Source organism: Oryctolagus cuniculus, chromosome 19 (genome assembly GCF_964237555.1).
Source record: "Oryctolagus cuniculus chromosome 19, mOryCun1.1, whole genome shotgun sequence".
Lineage (NCBI taxonomy): Eukaryota > Metazoa > Chordata > Mammalia > Lagomorpha > Leporidae > Oryctolagus > Oryctolagus cuniculus.
In genome coordinates this window covers 22,570,388-22,585,244 of record NC_091450.1, presented here as the reverse complement: position 1 = coordinate 22,585,244, position 14,857 = coordinate 22,570,388, and the positions used below count along the sequence as shown (strand labels likewise).

The following is a 14,857-nucleotide window of genomic DNA, read 5'->3' as shown; positions in this document are numbered from 1 at the left end:
AAAGATATCCTTCCATATCAGAACCTGGAGCATGTCAGAAATATGCCAGAGCTCGAGACTGTTTCTCCTGAAGAGTCACGACTGTGGTGGGCACGCTGTCTCGCTGAGAGGGGGGCAGGCCCAGGTGGAGCACGGAAGCCCTGAACTGCATCCGCTTTGCCTCACCCTAAGCATCTCTCTGTTGGCTGGTCCCAACTTCTGTCCTTTATAATCAACCATGAGATGTGACAAGCTTTCCCCAGTTCTATAAGTCATTCTAGCGAACTGTCAAACTTGAGGAAAGGGTCAGTGTTGGAAAACACCCTAGAACATCACACGTATTAGGATGGCTATTCTAAAATAAATAAAAAGGAAAATAACATGATGGGAAAAAAAATTAGAGAGCACATAAGTTTAAAAACACAACTGTTTCTTTTTAGAGACATAAATTTTGAAATTTGAGTACGGGAAACATGAAAACAAGTCCCAGCTGCTCATCTTCCAGTCCAGCTCTCTGCTGTGGCCCAGGAAGGCAGTGGAGGATGGCCCAAGTGCTTGGGCCCTGCACCCGCATGGGAGACCAGGAGGAAGCACCTGGCTCCTGGCTTCAGATTGGCGCAGCGCACCGGCTGTAGTGGCCATTTTGGGGGTGAACCAACGGAAGGAAGACCTTTCTCTCTGTCTCTCTAACTCTGCCTGTCCAAAAAAAAAAAAAAGGAAAGAAAGAGAAAGAAAACAAGTCAAAAAACAAAGCAAGTAAGAAGAAAGAAGAAAAGCTTGATGTTGATGTCAAGTCCAGGCAGAGAGAGGCACATGGCAGAACAGAGGACGGGAGAAACAAGAAGCCAGAGAGAAAACCATGACAGATGGAAGCAGGGAGGCAGGAGAGCAGGAGGCGGTATGCAGACACAAACGGTGGCACACACAGAGACGACACTCAAGGAAGACAACACCCACAGAAGGGAAGGGAGAATGGAGGAGTGGGGCGTGGGAGGAAGTTGGAGAAAACCAAAGAGAAGAGCAGAGACCTCAGTATTTGGTGTCCCCTGTTCTCGGAAAAACAGAAAACTGGATATTACAAAATGGGTAAATATCATCAGAATTTAGTAATGAGAAACTGTTTTCATTCCTACTAAAATATTTGAAGGGCAGAAATTTTTCAAAATTGCCTTGTTATGCCATCAAAGGAACAAAAAGTCCCTTGCTTCCAGTTGCACATTACGGCCACATTTGCACTTTTGCAATTACAAAACTCATGGACTACTACTTGTTACTTCTTCACCCCTGCGTGTGAGCTGCTCTTTAGATAAATAATAATACCTAACTTCCACTGGGTAGTTGCTATATGCCTTATGTTTTTCAAAATTCCTTCCATGGATCAGCCCACTTAATTCTCATGACATGCCAGCAAAATAGGTCTTATTATCTCTGGTAAGGGAGCAAAGATAAGAGGGTCCCTACCCAAGGTTATTAGAGCCAATTTAAAAAATAATTAAACTAAAAAAACCCTACTCAGAACACTTTGCCTAATTTAGCTAGATGAAGTTTGACTACACTGGGATAAGAACTTATTAAGATGAAAAACAAAAGCAAAAGCTTCCAAAAGAAATGAGCCTTGAAATTCAACTGCATTTCTCTGTTTTTAAATTAAAAGCAGGACTAGAAGTTCAGAAGACATCTACACTATCTGCAAAGATTAGAAAAATGCTCCAGAAATCTACCTGCTTTCAATACTTTTCTGAAAATTAAGTGTGTCAAGTCTTTACATGCTTATTTTAGAAAACACCAAAATTGGGGCTGATACTATGATATAACAGGTTGATCAACCATCTGCAGTGCCGGCAGCCCATATGGGCACCAGTCAGAGTCCTGGCTGCTCTACTTCTGATGCAGCTCCCTGCTAATGTGCCTGGGAAGGCAGCAGAGGATGTGCTCCTGCACCCACATGGGAGATCTGGATGAAGCTCCTGGCTCCTGGCTTTAACCTGGCCTAGCCTTAGCTGTTGCAGCTACCTGGGGAGTGAACCAGAAGAAAGATTTCTCTTTCTCTCTCTCTCCCTCTCTGTAACTCTGACTCACAAATAAATAAATAAATAAATCTTAAAGAAAAAAGGAGAAATAAAACACCAAAACGCATACAGGAAGGAAAGAGCTGAGCCATGATTAAATATTCAGTGCTAACAGCACGACGGTGCCTATCACACAGGGTTTCTACTCTGTATCTTCTTTTTTCTCCAGTGTCAAAACAAAATTTCCCATCTTTTAAGAGAACCCTTCAAATGTTTTCTACATGGCTAAGCAGAGTTCTCTGAGGAGACACATAGATGTTTACTAAACATTACTACCGGACAAGAAGCTTTGTGCTACCTTCACTGTATCCAAGAATTTCCACAGAGAACACCTTAAACACTTCATTTTTTAAAATAAAGAGGCACAGCTGCAGGCTTACAATCAGCATCGCCTCTATAACCCCAACCAGAGACTGCTTGATGGGAAGAAAGAACTGCCCTACCTCATCCGTATCAGACCTCAGCCTGCTGCAACACCTGTGTTTGCTGCTTTAATTAAATCTGAGGCAGAGATGGCCTGCTCTTAGGAAATAAACACTCTCTGAACTTCATCCTAAAGAGTTATTCTCAGCCTAGGCTAGTTTCCCTGATCAGAAGTAAGGACAGTCATAGTAACGACGTCTTGTTTCACATGGATTAATAGCACTCTGTTGTGAAGTGCTATTAAAAGTTCCTTAGATTGGGGCCGGTGTTGTAGTGTAGTGGGTAAGGCTGTTGCCTGCAGTGCTAGTGTTCTAGATGGGTGCCAGTTAAAGTCCTGGCTGCTCCACTTCCCATCCAGCTCTCTGCTGTGGCCTGGAAAAGCAGCAGAAGACGGCCCAAGTCCTTGGACCCCTGAACCCACGCGAGAGACCCAAAAGACGCTTCTGCTTCTGGCTTCACATTGGCACAACGCCAGCCATTGCACCCATTTGGGGAATAAAACAGTGGATGAAAGACTTCTCTCTCTCTGGCTCTTTCTATAACTCTGCCTTTCAAATACATAAATTAATCTTAAAAAAAAGTTTCTTAGATCATAGTAGCACAAACACGTCAGTACACTACAACAAGAATTTCACAAGGGAAATTAAAACCTCGTGTATTAAAAACTCTTTTGTGTGCAAGCAGAAGTTATTAGCCTTTGGCCACTTACAACAAGAGAAGTGCAAAACCTTGAAAAGCACATATGCACTTGTGATTTACTTACCGAAGGCACTGAAGAGCTGGTAAAGGTCGCTGGTTTTCCACTCTTTGGGGAATGTCACGTGGAGAACATGATCACGTTTAGGCTGCACTACAAGACACAGTTTGATGAAAGGTTGATCACTGAAAAGTGATCAAGCAAGTCAGTCAGTCCTCCTTTTACAAAACTGAGTCCACGCTAGCTTGAGGAAACTGTCAGAAATACCTCATGATTACCAAACAAGTCCTAGAAGTACTTTTAAGATTGGTAGGATTCTGCCATTGTAACACTGTCCTCAGGCTCTGATACTTTATGGAACCCACAACAGTGTGAACCTGAGCTATTTCAGGCAGCAACAGCTTTGTTTCTCATGAAGTTCCTGTACACATTATTAAAGGGGAAAAAAAAAGTTGCTCTGTTCAGGAAGTTTTACTAAACATTTTTCTTTCTTTCTCTTTCTTTTTTTAAAGTTTTTTTATTTGAAAGACAGAATGAGAGCGAGCAAGACAGGGATCTCCCATCTGCTGGAAATAAACACTCCCCAAATACCTGCACCAGCCAGCGCTGGGCCAGACTGAAGTCAGCAATTAGGAACTCCAACCCCATTTCCTGCCTGGGTAGCAAGAGTCCAAGTGCAACCCATCTGTTGCCTCCCAGGTGTTTAGCAGCAAGCTGAACAAGAAGTGGAGGTCCAATATGGGATGCAGGCGTCCCAAGCTGTGACTTTGCATACCCTTTGACTCTAGCTTTTCAATCCAGCTGTCTACACATTTATTTATTTATGAATAAGATAATATACCATTCAAATTAAATAGACTGTAAGCAGAGGCACCCTGAATCATCATCCTGTGTTCTAATCCCAGACCCACCACTTAAGTATTGAACTCTAAATGAGACAGCCAAACACTCTAACCACTCTCAGATAACACTCAATATCACTGGGAATGGTGATATGTGGCTTACAGGGTTGCTGTGAGAAAGGCTAAAATCTAAGTCTAACATGGAGTATAAAGAGCAGTTTGTCCTCAAACTATCATTTCAATGATTATTATCAATAAGCATAATTCCAGACCAGTGCTACAGCATAGCAGCTAAGCCAGCATCCCATATGGGCTCTGGTTTGAGTCCCAGCTGCTCTACTTCCAATCCAGTTCCCTGTTAACGTGCCTGGGAAAGCAGAAGATGGCCCAAGTGCTCCAGCCCCTGCACCCAGGTGGGAGACCAGGATGAAGCTCCTGGCATAAACCTGGCCTAGCCCCCAACTGTTGCGGCCATTTGGGGAGTGAACTAGTGGAAGGAAGATCTCTCTGTTTCTCCCTCTCTCTCTGACTCCCCCTTTCAAATAAATAAGTACTCTTTTTTTACAAAGAGCATAATTCATCTAATACTACCTGCTGGTGACAGGTATGACTGCAAATAAAACAAGGATAGAAAAAGAGCAACTGAACGGAAGAGTGAAAAAGAAGCAATCTCCTCTGAAAAAGGTTGCCTTCCAAGGCTTTTTAAGAAAAGAGAAAGAGGGAGAGAGAGAGAGAGAGAGAGAGAGAGAAAGAAAGAAAGAGAAACAGAGAGAGAGAGAGAGAGAGAAAGAGAGAAAGAGAGAGAAAGAAAGAAACAGGGGAGGGGAGGGGAGGGGAGGGGAGGGGAGGGGAGGGGAGAAAATCAGCCCACTAAGCATGAATATATACATACTCAACTAACTGGAAAATAGAAATTTAAACACATTGCGGACATGACTAGCATATCTTAATACCTACTATAAACATTGACAGGAAATTATAAAATTAGAGTTCTGAATGAAAATGAAAATAACAAAAAGTTACATTTTTAAAACTCCACTTTGTGCATGAACCAGAACATGTAAAGGCCCAAGGGTCATTAACTTAAGCACAGTATTCATATCCACCACAAACTCATCGCCCGTCTTTAAGTGAAAAAGGCTCCTTTTCAATAATACTTGTCCTGTTATCCCTTTAAAATCATACATTTAAATGTGTACATGCATGAGAAAATAAAAATTTACTTACAGTCCGGTCCTTCCAAGTTTAGATAAGGAATATCCATGACCCTCATAAGAAATAACCTATGAAAAGAAGGGAAAAACAGGCCATGCATGGACTGATTTCTTTAAAAATAAAAACCAATACAGGCTTCATTTAAATTTTTTAGTAGACGCTCCTTGATTTTATTGCTCTTTTTAAAATAATTTTAATGAATTAATTAATTTCATTTTATGTGAAAGGTAGACAGGCCTACAAACAGAAAGTGGTCGTCCACCCACTGGTTGACTCCCAGATACCTGCCCTCAGCTGGAGTTGGACCGGGCCCCAGCTAGGAGCCTGGAACTCAATCTGTGACTTCTACACAGGTGGCAGAGGCCCAACTGTTTGAACCATCATCTGCTACCTCCCGTGGTAGAATCAGAAGCAGAGCCAGGACTCAAATTCAGGCCCTTGGAGATAGGATGCAGGCATCCCAAACGGCTTGTTAATCACTGCACCAAACTCCACCCCTAGAGTAACTAAAACTCTTTAAGATTCACTTCTGAGACTTTCCTGTTGGGCTAACTAAATATTTGTCATAAAGAGAAGGAAAAAAAAAAAAAAAAAAGAACAGAGGTATTCACCACACCTACAACTGTTCCTGGCACTTAGCTGTTCACTAAATATTACCTAAATGAATGAAATTAGCAATTAAAGAGCTGAGGGAAAATCTTGTACAGAGCTGCTTTGCTGGGTAGTCCAAGGAAACAGAGGAAATCATCTTACTGACTCATGAGCAAGTGTTCCTACAAATTATAAAGAGAGCCTTATGATGGGTGCTTCTGAGCTGAGAATGACAGCGTAGGTTCTGTTTTTAAATGAAACTCAAAGGAACTAGATGAATGCTAATCAATTGGGGTGAACGGCACAGTCTGAAATAAGTGACTATCTCAAAAGTCCACATAACTATAGCTAGTTAAAACACACACATCAAAAGCACAAAGTAAAACAATCCTTGGTAAAAACAAAACAAAACAAAACAAAACAAAACAAAAACTATCACACTAACATAAACCAAAGCAGTCATTTTATGCAGATCTTCCAAAATGAATACAAAGGCACTTAAAATCAGTACTTGCAAATTACAACTCTCTATAATATCATTCAATTTTATTTACAAGATTATGGGCAAAATATTAGGCATTCTGTAGAGTTCAGTTAAATAGCAATGTACTGTGTATTTCTGGTAGGGCCACATTATACAGCAAATTAAAGAGGTGATCCAAGTGCCCAACAAGCAATTAGTCTGGCTTCACCAACCCGCGATTAAGGCACATTATCACCAGGCATTCAGGAGCCAAGCAGGGCATGATCTAGTTTACAAATGGATCCGTCAGCATGAACAATACTGTTCTGTTAATGTTAGAAAAAAACCAAGTCATGGTACTCAGGGTTTGAAAGCTTATTTGGCCTACAATTTAACAGACCAAATCCTACGGCTAAGAAGCGAATTTATTTTTAGTTTATTAATTTAGGCTCAAGTGTATTAGTCTGCTTTTATAAGTTGTTTTAACCAATAACAGTATGTCCTACAATGTCAGCTATGTAAGCACCTAGCACCATGGACTCTCAATGATGAGGGCGGGTACCATTGCTATTACCAATCAGACTGCAAAGTTACACCTGGGTCAGGAGACTCAATTATCCATCAGCTAATTTTCAATTCTCTATTCAGTAAATTTAGAGACAAGTCCCCAAATCCTAGAAACCAAATTTTAAAACCTTAGAAGATGACACATACCAAGCACCATAAAAAAACTTAAGACTTTTACCCTAATTTCTAAGGAAAAATAAAAGTTGAATCAAGATCTCCACCATGATATTGTGAAAAATATCAATAATCAAATCACTCTCAAGATTTATTAATATGTGGGGGTCAGTAAATTATAGTCCAAAATTTCAACATATTACATAATAACTGAAAGCCTCAAAAATAATGTTAATTTTTAGTTTAAAAAAGCATCACATTTTGTGCTATTCCATTTTTATAAGATATTTCTATTATCAAAAATCCAAGAATAAAATACACTCTCATCCCTCCATTGTTAGCAATGGCTTTAGGAAACTCTAAGCACTATTTTTCAAATTTCCCTCCACTATTATTTTTTAACAAAAAACAAAAATAAAAGCTATCAGAACTGAGAGGTCTCAGAGAAATAACTAGAGACTTTCCTAGAAAAAGCCAACTGAAAGTTCCATTTGAGTTAATCTTGCGTATCCTGTGCACAGTCTCACCTGGCTGCATGGGAGAGGAACAGAATGTAAAACCACAAATGTAAGTCTGCTTTGACTTCTTTTTAAAATTCTGTTTAATTTCCGAAGTCATGGTACCTCAATAATGGATTCAGAACTGTACTGTTCTACAACAAACAACTGAAATAAAAGGAAGCTTCTACAAGTTCTCTAAACATTAAAAAAAAATTGAACCATTATCTTTCTGAAACAATATACTGGCTAGCTGTTCCCTAATATTTCATCTGAATTTTAATACTATCTGATTAAAATAAGTAAAAATCCATTCTCAGCTAAAAAGATATTTTTAAAATTTAGTTAATCCTACACTATCTTGTTTGCTCTCAATACTGAAAATAGAAACTCCACTCAATTCAAATGAATTATTAATAGTCTCAACCTTCCTCTATGCCTCCACCTTCATATCTGGGCTCAAAGAGAACTGAGTTGCCCCAAACCCTGGAAGAACACGAAAACCAACTCTGTGTGTGACTTGGCAGACCGTGGCTCTGGAAAGAGCCACACAATTGTGAAATCAGCTCTAAAGCTGAAGCCGAGAGTCTGCGGAACTGAACCAAAGTAAACTTTCCCAGTGGCCTCCCACCCTCCTTATGCCATGCTGCTTGGCAAGCCACCGCTCTGCTAACATCCCTGCTGCCCTTCCGAAGAAAAATTAAAACATTTCAGCGCATGCAAGCCTCCTCCACAATGGCTGTCAAAGGGCCCACACTGGCTCCCTGGAATGAGTTGATAAAGCTCCTCACACATGGATCATCCAACTTGACAGTTTTCATCTAACACAGGAGGAAATGCACTAGACAAGCAGAAATGCCAAGAGATACATGAAAGTGTGCGCCTTCCCTGCGAATTGTACTGAAGTACAAGCTCTCCCAGAAGGCCTTTCATCTGCAGATATCAAAAAGATACTCAGACCAACACTCGCATGAAACGATATTTCTATTTCAGCAAAGATTCGAGATGGCTATAAAACGGTAGAGACACTCAAGTCTGTGTGCAGAAATCTTCATTCCTGAAAGCTTCCTGATGAAACATTATTCTCCCTCTTTTTCTCTAAAGGACTGACATTAACTGTAATGATTAAAACTGAAATCCTCCTTTGATCCACTGGCCAATTTCATCCCAAGAAACTACGCGACTCAAGTTCACAACGTAGATGTCATACAATTAGTTTTGCCATAACGCTGGCATTTGTCACTTTTTTTTTTTTTTAACATTTTAAGAGTATACAAACAGTGATGCTGGTTTTTGTGGCTTTCAAACAAGTCGACAGATACAAGGCAAAACACAGCAGATGCCATGATCTTTTGCTCAACACATGGAACTGGGTAACTTCGGTTCACCCTCTTGGCAGGCCACAGGTACAGGTTAGATTGTGTGGTATAGTTTACAACGATGCCTTTATCTCCAAAGAGACACCTCATCTTTGGTAGCCACATGCTGTAAGCCACTCATAAAAAGCCACCCTCCAGAGTCTTTTGTGCTGTGGGCAGTGGGACACGGTGTCCGACACTGGCTATGAAGGCTCACTAGTTAACAGAGTTTCATCTCCTTTAGCAAAAAGCTTCTCAGGAGCACCGAACCTGAGACCCTTAACAAAACATGGCTTGCAACCAGCAGCACCTGGGAACTTGTGAGAAACACAGACCTAGTAAGTCAGAACCTCAGCACGGAGAATCATTGTGATCACGGGAAAACAGTACCTTCCACCTTGTGGTGTTAATCGCCATTAAAGATGATCTGGTAGTCAGATGGACAGTCATGACTGGTGACAACTTCTCCAAGAAGTATTATTGTTAATGATTTGTTTATATTGAATGATTTGACTTAAAAAAGCTACTAAAACAAACACCAAGGACTACATCAAAATTCAAGAGGCAGTAACATAAGGCTTCTTCCACTCCCTGAAACCAGATCAAACTGTGGCAAGCACTAGCTTTTCTGCAAGAGATAAATCAGGGAAATTTGGTGCTGGTGCTATGGTGCAGAGGGTTAAAGCCACGGCCTACACCCAGCATCTCATATGGGCGCCAGTTTGTGTCCTGGCTGCTCTGCTTCCTATCCAGCTCTCTGCTGTGGCCTGGGAAAGCCATAGAAGACGGCCCAAGTCTTTGGTCTCCTGTGCCCACGTGGGAGACCAGGAGAAGCTCCTGGCTCCTGGTTTCAGATTGGCCCAGCTCTGGCTATTGTGGTCCTCTGGGGAGTGAACCATCAGATGGATAGAACTCTCTGTCTCTCTGGCTCTACCTCTCCCTGTAACTCTCAAATAAATAAAATAAATCTAACAAAAAAAAAAATTGGGGAAATTTACTGCTGATAGCTGTCATTCTTTTTTTTTTTTTAATATATAAAGTGTTTTTTTTTTTAAGATTTATTTATTTATTTGAAAGGCAGAGTTAGAGAGAGACAGACCGAAGGAGATGTCTTCCGTCTGCTGGCTCACTCCCCAAATGGCCGCAATGGCCAGAGACGGGCCAATCCAAAGCCAGAAACTTCCTCTGTGTCTCCCTAAAGGGTGCAGGGGCCTAAGGACTTGGGCCATCTTCCAGTGCTTTCCCAGGCCATAGCAGAGAGCCAAATTGGAAGTGGAGCATCTGGGACTCGAACTGGTGCCCATATGGGATGCCGGCACTGCAGGTGGCAGCTCCATCCACCACACCAAGGCGCCGGCCCCGTCCTTCTCATTTTTAAGAGAAGAACGATTTCTCAAAGTACTCTCTTGGCTATTCATTAGCAAAGGTCCAACCTGCTTCTGTGCATGGGCCACAAATTAAGCTTTAGCACCAGAGACTGGCAAACACGTGAGGGATTAACACACACAACAAAGAACCAGACACTTCTAACCTTACTGACATTCTCCATCCTTACCAACGAGCCTCAGAGATTCCAGCAACCACAAAACACTCGAGACTGCTCAAAAAGTTCAGGCAGATCAAAGGTTATTCTCTGATGACACAATCGCTTGCCTTGGACTATGGCTTATCTGAACCATCCCCTAGTTGTTCAGGATAGAAAAGGGATTGCAAAACAATGGCAGTGTTAACCCATTTTATGCTGCTCTCCTTGGAAGGCCAAAAGGCAGGCGTGACACTCAGAAACGCACATAAGTCCTGCAGGTGACTCAGTAAGTTTCTGCGGAGAAGTTTAGCCTCTAGGAAGTGGAAAGATCATTGCAGTTCCTTAAAATTATGCATGATCAAATCTTCATATGAAATCATGGATTTTACTCATGTGAGAAAGAAATGCTTCATATTTCTCTTGGAGCAGCAAGCTTTCCAGCACCGTAACTGATGGCAGTGGAAGAAAGTGAATCAGAGAGGTGCACTCGTGGACACTTTCAGAAGTAGTTAGAAATAAGCACTCCTGCCCAGGCTGGAGAGGGCGTGGTGCAGTGACAGTGCACACTGCCACGAGATCACCCACCGAGGGGAGGCTGTGCGGAAACCACGACGCAGCCATCTGACACGCCAGCGGAGGCCTGTGATGCGGCCTTGTTCAGTGTCTCTGGAAAATCCCTTACTATGTATTTTTATAAGCTTCTCATCTAGCTAGTACAATCCCAATGAGTAAATAAGGACTGCTGCTCCCAATCAGTAAGTGAAATACAAACAGAAAACAGACGAATAGGAAATTCATTAAAATGACAGCTTTTTTTTTTTTTTTTTGGCTGAGGAATTATGAGTAGACTTTTTCTGTCTTAACCCGAAAAAAATATTTTTCCAGTGTCAAGTTCCTGATTAAAATAAGAACACTTGTCATTGCCCACTCAGCCTCCTTCAATCTTGGAGGACAGGCAGGGAAGCGCAGGGCCTGTTGCATAAGGAATGAGGAAGCAGGATTTTCCAAGTTCATTGGCTTGCTGGCACCCAGGGGGCAGAGACAGCACTGCACTGAGACCCAACACTCCCCACCACTAGCCAAACTCAGGTGGGCTCTGTGGTACCCCTCTCCCATCTAGCTTTTACCTCGAATGTTTCCAAAGCTTCCATATGAAATAATGGCAAATTCTGAATCCTACAGGGAGGGGTTAGGGACAGGATTTTCAACCTGCATCACTGCCCAAACCCCCAGTGTATAAGAGCTCAGGATACAAGCAAACTCCAGAAATAGTTTTTTTTTTTTTTTTTTTTTTTTTTGTAATGCTATACGGACTGATTAAATTATAGCCTCACATGATGGCACAGAGCCCAGACATGAGAAATGAGGTTGCTGTCTGAGGAAGAACTATGGCAGAGTCAATTTTCAAGGCAATGGAAACAACAAACAATGAAGTGAGCCATGTGGCCACAGATCAAAGGGACAACCTTGGCATGTCTGTGGTGCAAAATGGGCTGCTCCTTGTGCATCAGGCTTCCTAGTTACTGGCTCCACACACCAGGACTACCATCAGTCAATCAGTACAGCTCGCAGTGGACAGAGACCCCAGCGGTGGCCACATATAGGTGCTAACCTTACATAATGCCAGCTCTTTCCTTGTATACACATGCTGGGATGATCTTTCTGACCTCTCTTGTTTAGACAGGTCTCCGTAAAAAACAGTACTAATTTTGGTCTCCTTCACTAGCAAAATGAAAAATGTCAGTTCTCCAAATTCTTTACAGTCTTCCTCCTAAAAACACAATATTTCTGGGCTGATGTGGCACATGGGGTAAGCTGCCTCTTAGGACACCTGACACTTGCATCTATTGTCAGAATGCCTGCCCCTGCTTCCAATGTAGCTTCCTGCAAATGCATTTGTGGAAGGCAGTGGATGATGGCCCAGTAATAGGGTTCCCACTGAGCATGTGGGAGACCCTGATGGAACTTCTGACTCCTGGCTTCAGTCTGACCCAGCTATGGCTGTTGTGAACATTGTGGCAGTAAGTCAGTGGACTGCTTCTTTCTCTCTCCTCTTTCTTCCTGTGTCTCCTTGCTCACTCACACTCTCGCTCTCTCTATGCCTTTCAAATAAATAAAAATAAACTTTTTAAAAAACAGTATTTCACTCAGTACAAATTTGTTCATGCACTTCCTGCTTCTATCAACACTGTACTTCTGGGACCAGTGTTGTGGCGTAGCAGCTTGAGCTGCCACCTGCAATGCTGGCATCCCCTACACACGCTGGTTCGAGTCCCGGCTGCTCTGCTTCTGATCCAGCTTCCTGCTAATAATGTGCCTGGGAAGGCAGAGGAAGATGGCCCAAGTGGCTGGGCCCCTGCAACCTTTGTTGGGGGACCAGATGAAGCTCCTGGCTTTGGTTTGGAACAGGCCTGGCTGTTGCAGCCATTTGGAGAGCAGACCAGCAGAGAGAATATCTCTCTCTTTCTCTTTTCTTTTAACTCTGCCTTTCAAAACAAATCAAAAACACAGAAAACTACTTTATCTCAAAAAAAATCTCCAAATAAAATTGAAAATGGAAAATACTCAAACCACAGAAGACTAGGACGCAGAAATATTGAGTAAATAATCTCAACACGTTCTGAGCTATGAATTCATAGCTTACCCCAAGCCTTCCAATGGGAGACAAACCTTTCCCAGCGCCCAGCTCTATGTACCTGCAAATGGTGCTGGGATTTCTTTTCAGGGAGCAGCAGTAAAGGTAAAAGCACTTCCTGAGGACCCTGCACGCATGGACTCGGCATTATACATGTTTATAGTAAGAAGCTAACTAAGGCTATAAGAAACTGTCTTTGTCACTCAGGGTAGTAAGCATGGAGCCATCAGTCACAAAACCAGCTCATTCACGTGGCTCGCTGAAGCTCCAGTGGCAAACGAGGGCAACCACGGGCTGGAATGGACTTACTGTGGCATCAGTTATTTTAATTTCACTCAGGTGGGGGAGGGATACAATTTTCAATCCAGCTGCTTGCTGGTCTGACAAATAGAGCATTACCTGACATGTGTCCTCAAGCCAACTCCTACTCTTTCTCAAACGGATGTAACACTTAAAAAAAGAAAGCAAGCCAGCTGCTCATTGGAACAGTCCCCATCAAATGAGCCATATCCAATTATATCCAATAAAAATGTTCAACTGAGCACTATACAAAAGCATCGTCTATAGGCCCTGTGAAACAGATTGGAAAAAGTGAGAAGAAACTAGTTCCTCCCCTGCCAACCCAACAACCAAGGTCAACACTTTTTAGAACCACTGTTCACACCAAACACTGAACGAAAAAGAAATCTTTCAAAGATATTAAGTATGGCCGGCGCCGGCCGATGCCGCGGCTCACTAGGCTAATCCTCTGCCTTGCGGCGCCGGCACACCGGGTTCTAGTCCCGGTCGGGGCACAGGATTCTGTCCCGGTTGCCTCTCTTCCAGGCCAGCTCTCTGCTGTGGCCAGGGAGTGCAGTGGAGGATGGCCCAAGTGCTTGGGCCCTGCACCCCATGGGAGACCAGGAGAAGCACCTGGCTCCTGCCATCAGATCAGCGCGGTACACCGGCCGCAGCGGCCATTGCAGGGTGAACCAACGGCAAAGGAAGACCTTTCTCTCTGTCTCTCTCTCTCACTGTCCACTCTGCCTGTCAAAAAAAAAAAAAAAAAAAAAAGTATGGCCAGCGCCGCTAATCCTCCACCTGAGGCACCGGCACCCTGGGTTCTAGTCCCGGTCAAGGTGCCAGATTCTGTCCCGGTTGCTCCTCTTGCAGTCCAGCTCTCTGCTGTGGCCCAGGAGTGTAGTGGAGGATGGCCCAAGTGCTTGGGCCCTACACCCGCATGGGAGACCAGGAGGAAGCACCTGGCTCCTGGCTTCGGATTGGCATAGCTCTGGCTGTAGCGGCCATTTGGGGAGTGAACCAACGGAAGGAAGACCTTTCTCTCTGTCTCTCTCTCTCTGTCTCTAACTCTGCCTGTCAAAAGAAAAAAATGAAATAAAATAAAAAAATTAGTCCTGAATTCTCAATGACCCAAGGACCATTCCTGTTGTTGTTGTTTTTTTTTTTTTTAAAGATACTAACTATGTCTTGAATAGATATGCAACAGCTAGCACTGGGGCACAGTGGGTTAAGCCACAGCCTACAATGCCAGCATCCCACTTGAGCACTGGTTTGTGTTTTGGCTGTTCCATTTCTGATTTAGCTCTCTGCTACTGTTCCTGAGAAAGCAGAAGATGTCCCAAGTATTTGGGATCATGCCACCCCCATGGGAGACTGGGCTGGAGTTCCAGGTGCCAGGCTTCAGCCTGACATGGCCCAGGCCATTGTGGCCATTTGGGGAGTGAATCAGTACATGAAGATCCCTGTCTCTTTCTGTTTCTTCCTCTGTCACTCTGCTTTTCAAATAAATAAATAAATATATAAAAATAAAAGAAATAAAAAAAAAGAAATCAAAGTCAGTGTAAGGAACATCCTTTGCATAAATGGATAAACTATCTGGTAG

The 14,857-nt window shown here is 42.9% G+C and overlaps 1 protein-coding gene across 8 annotated transcripts in view; it reads right to left on the bottom strand.

Moving 5' to 3' along the window:
• PARN (poly(A)-specific ribonuclease) overlaps positions 1-14,857 on the bottom strand; it is a 173,313-nt gene that overhangs the window by 102,531 nt on the left and 55,925 nt on the right. For all 8 annotated transcript variants that reach the window (XM_002711762.5, XM_070064792.1, XM_017342468.3 and 5 more), the window contains 2 exons: positions 5,238-5,293; positions 3,235-3,321 (listed from right to left, as the gene is read on the bottom strand). In XM_002711762.5, coding sequence (XP_002711808.2) covers positions 3,235-3,321; positions 5,238-5,293 — 143 coding nt within the window. The remainder of the gene's footprint in view (positions 1-3,234; positions 3,322-5,237; positions 5,294-14,857) is intronic.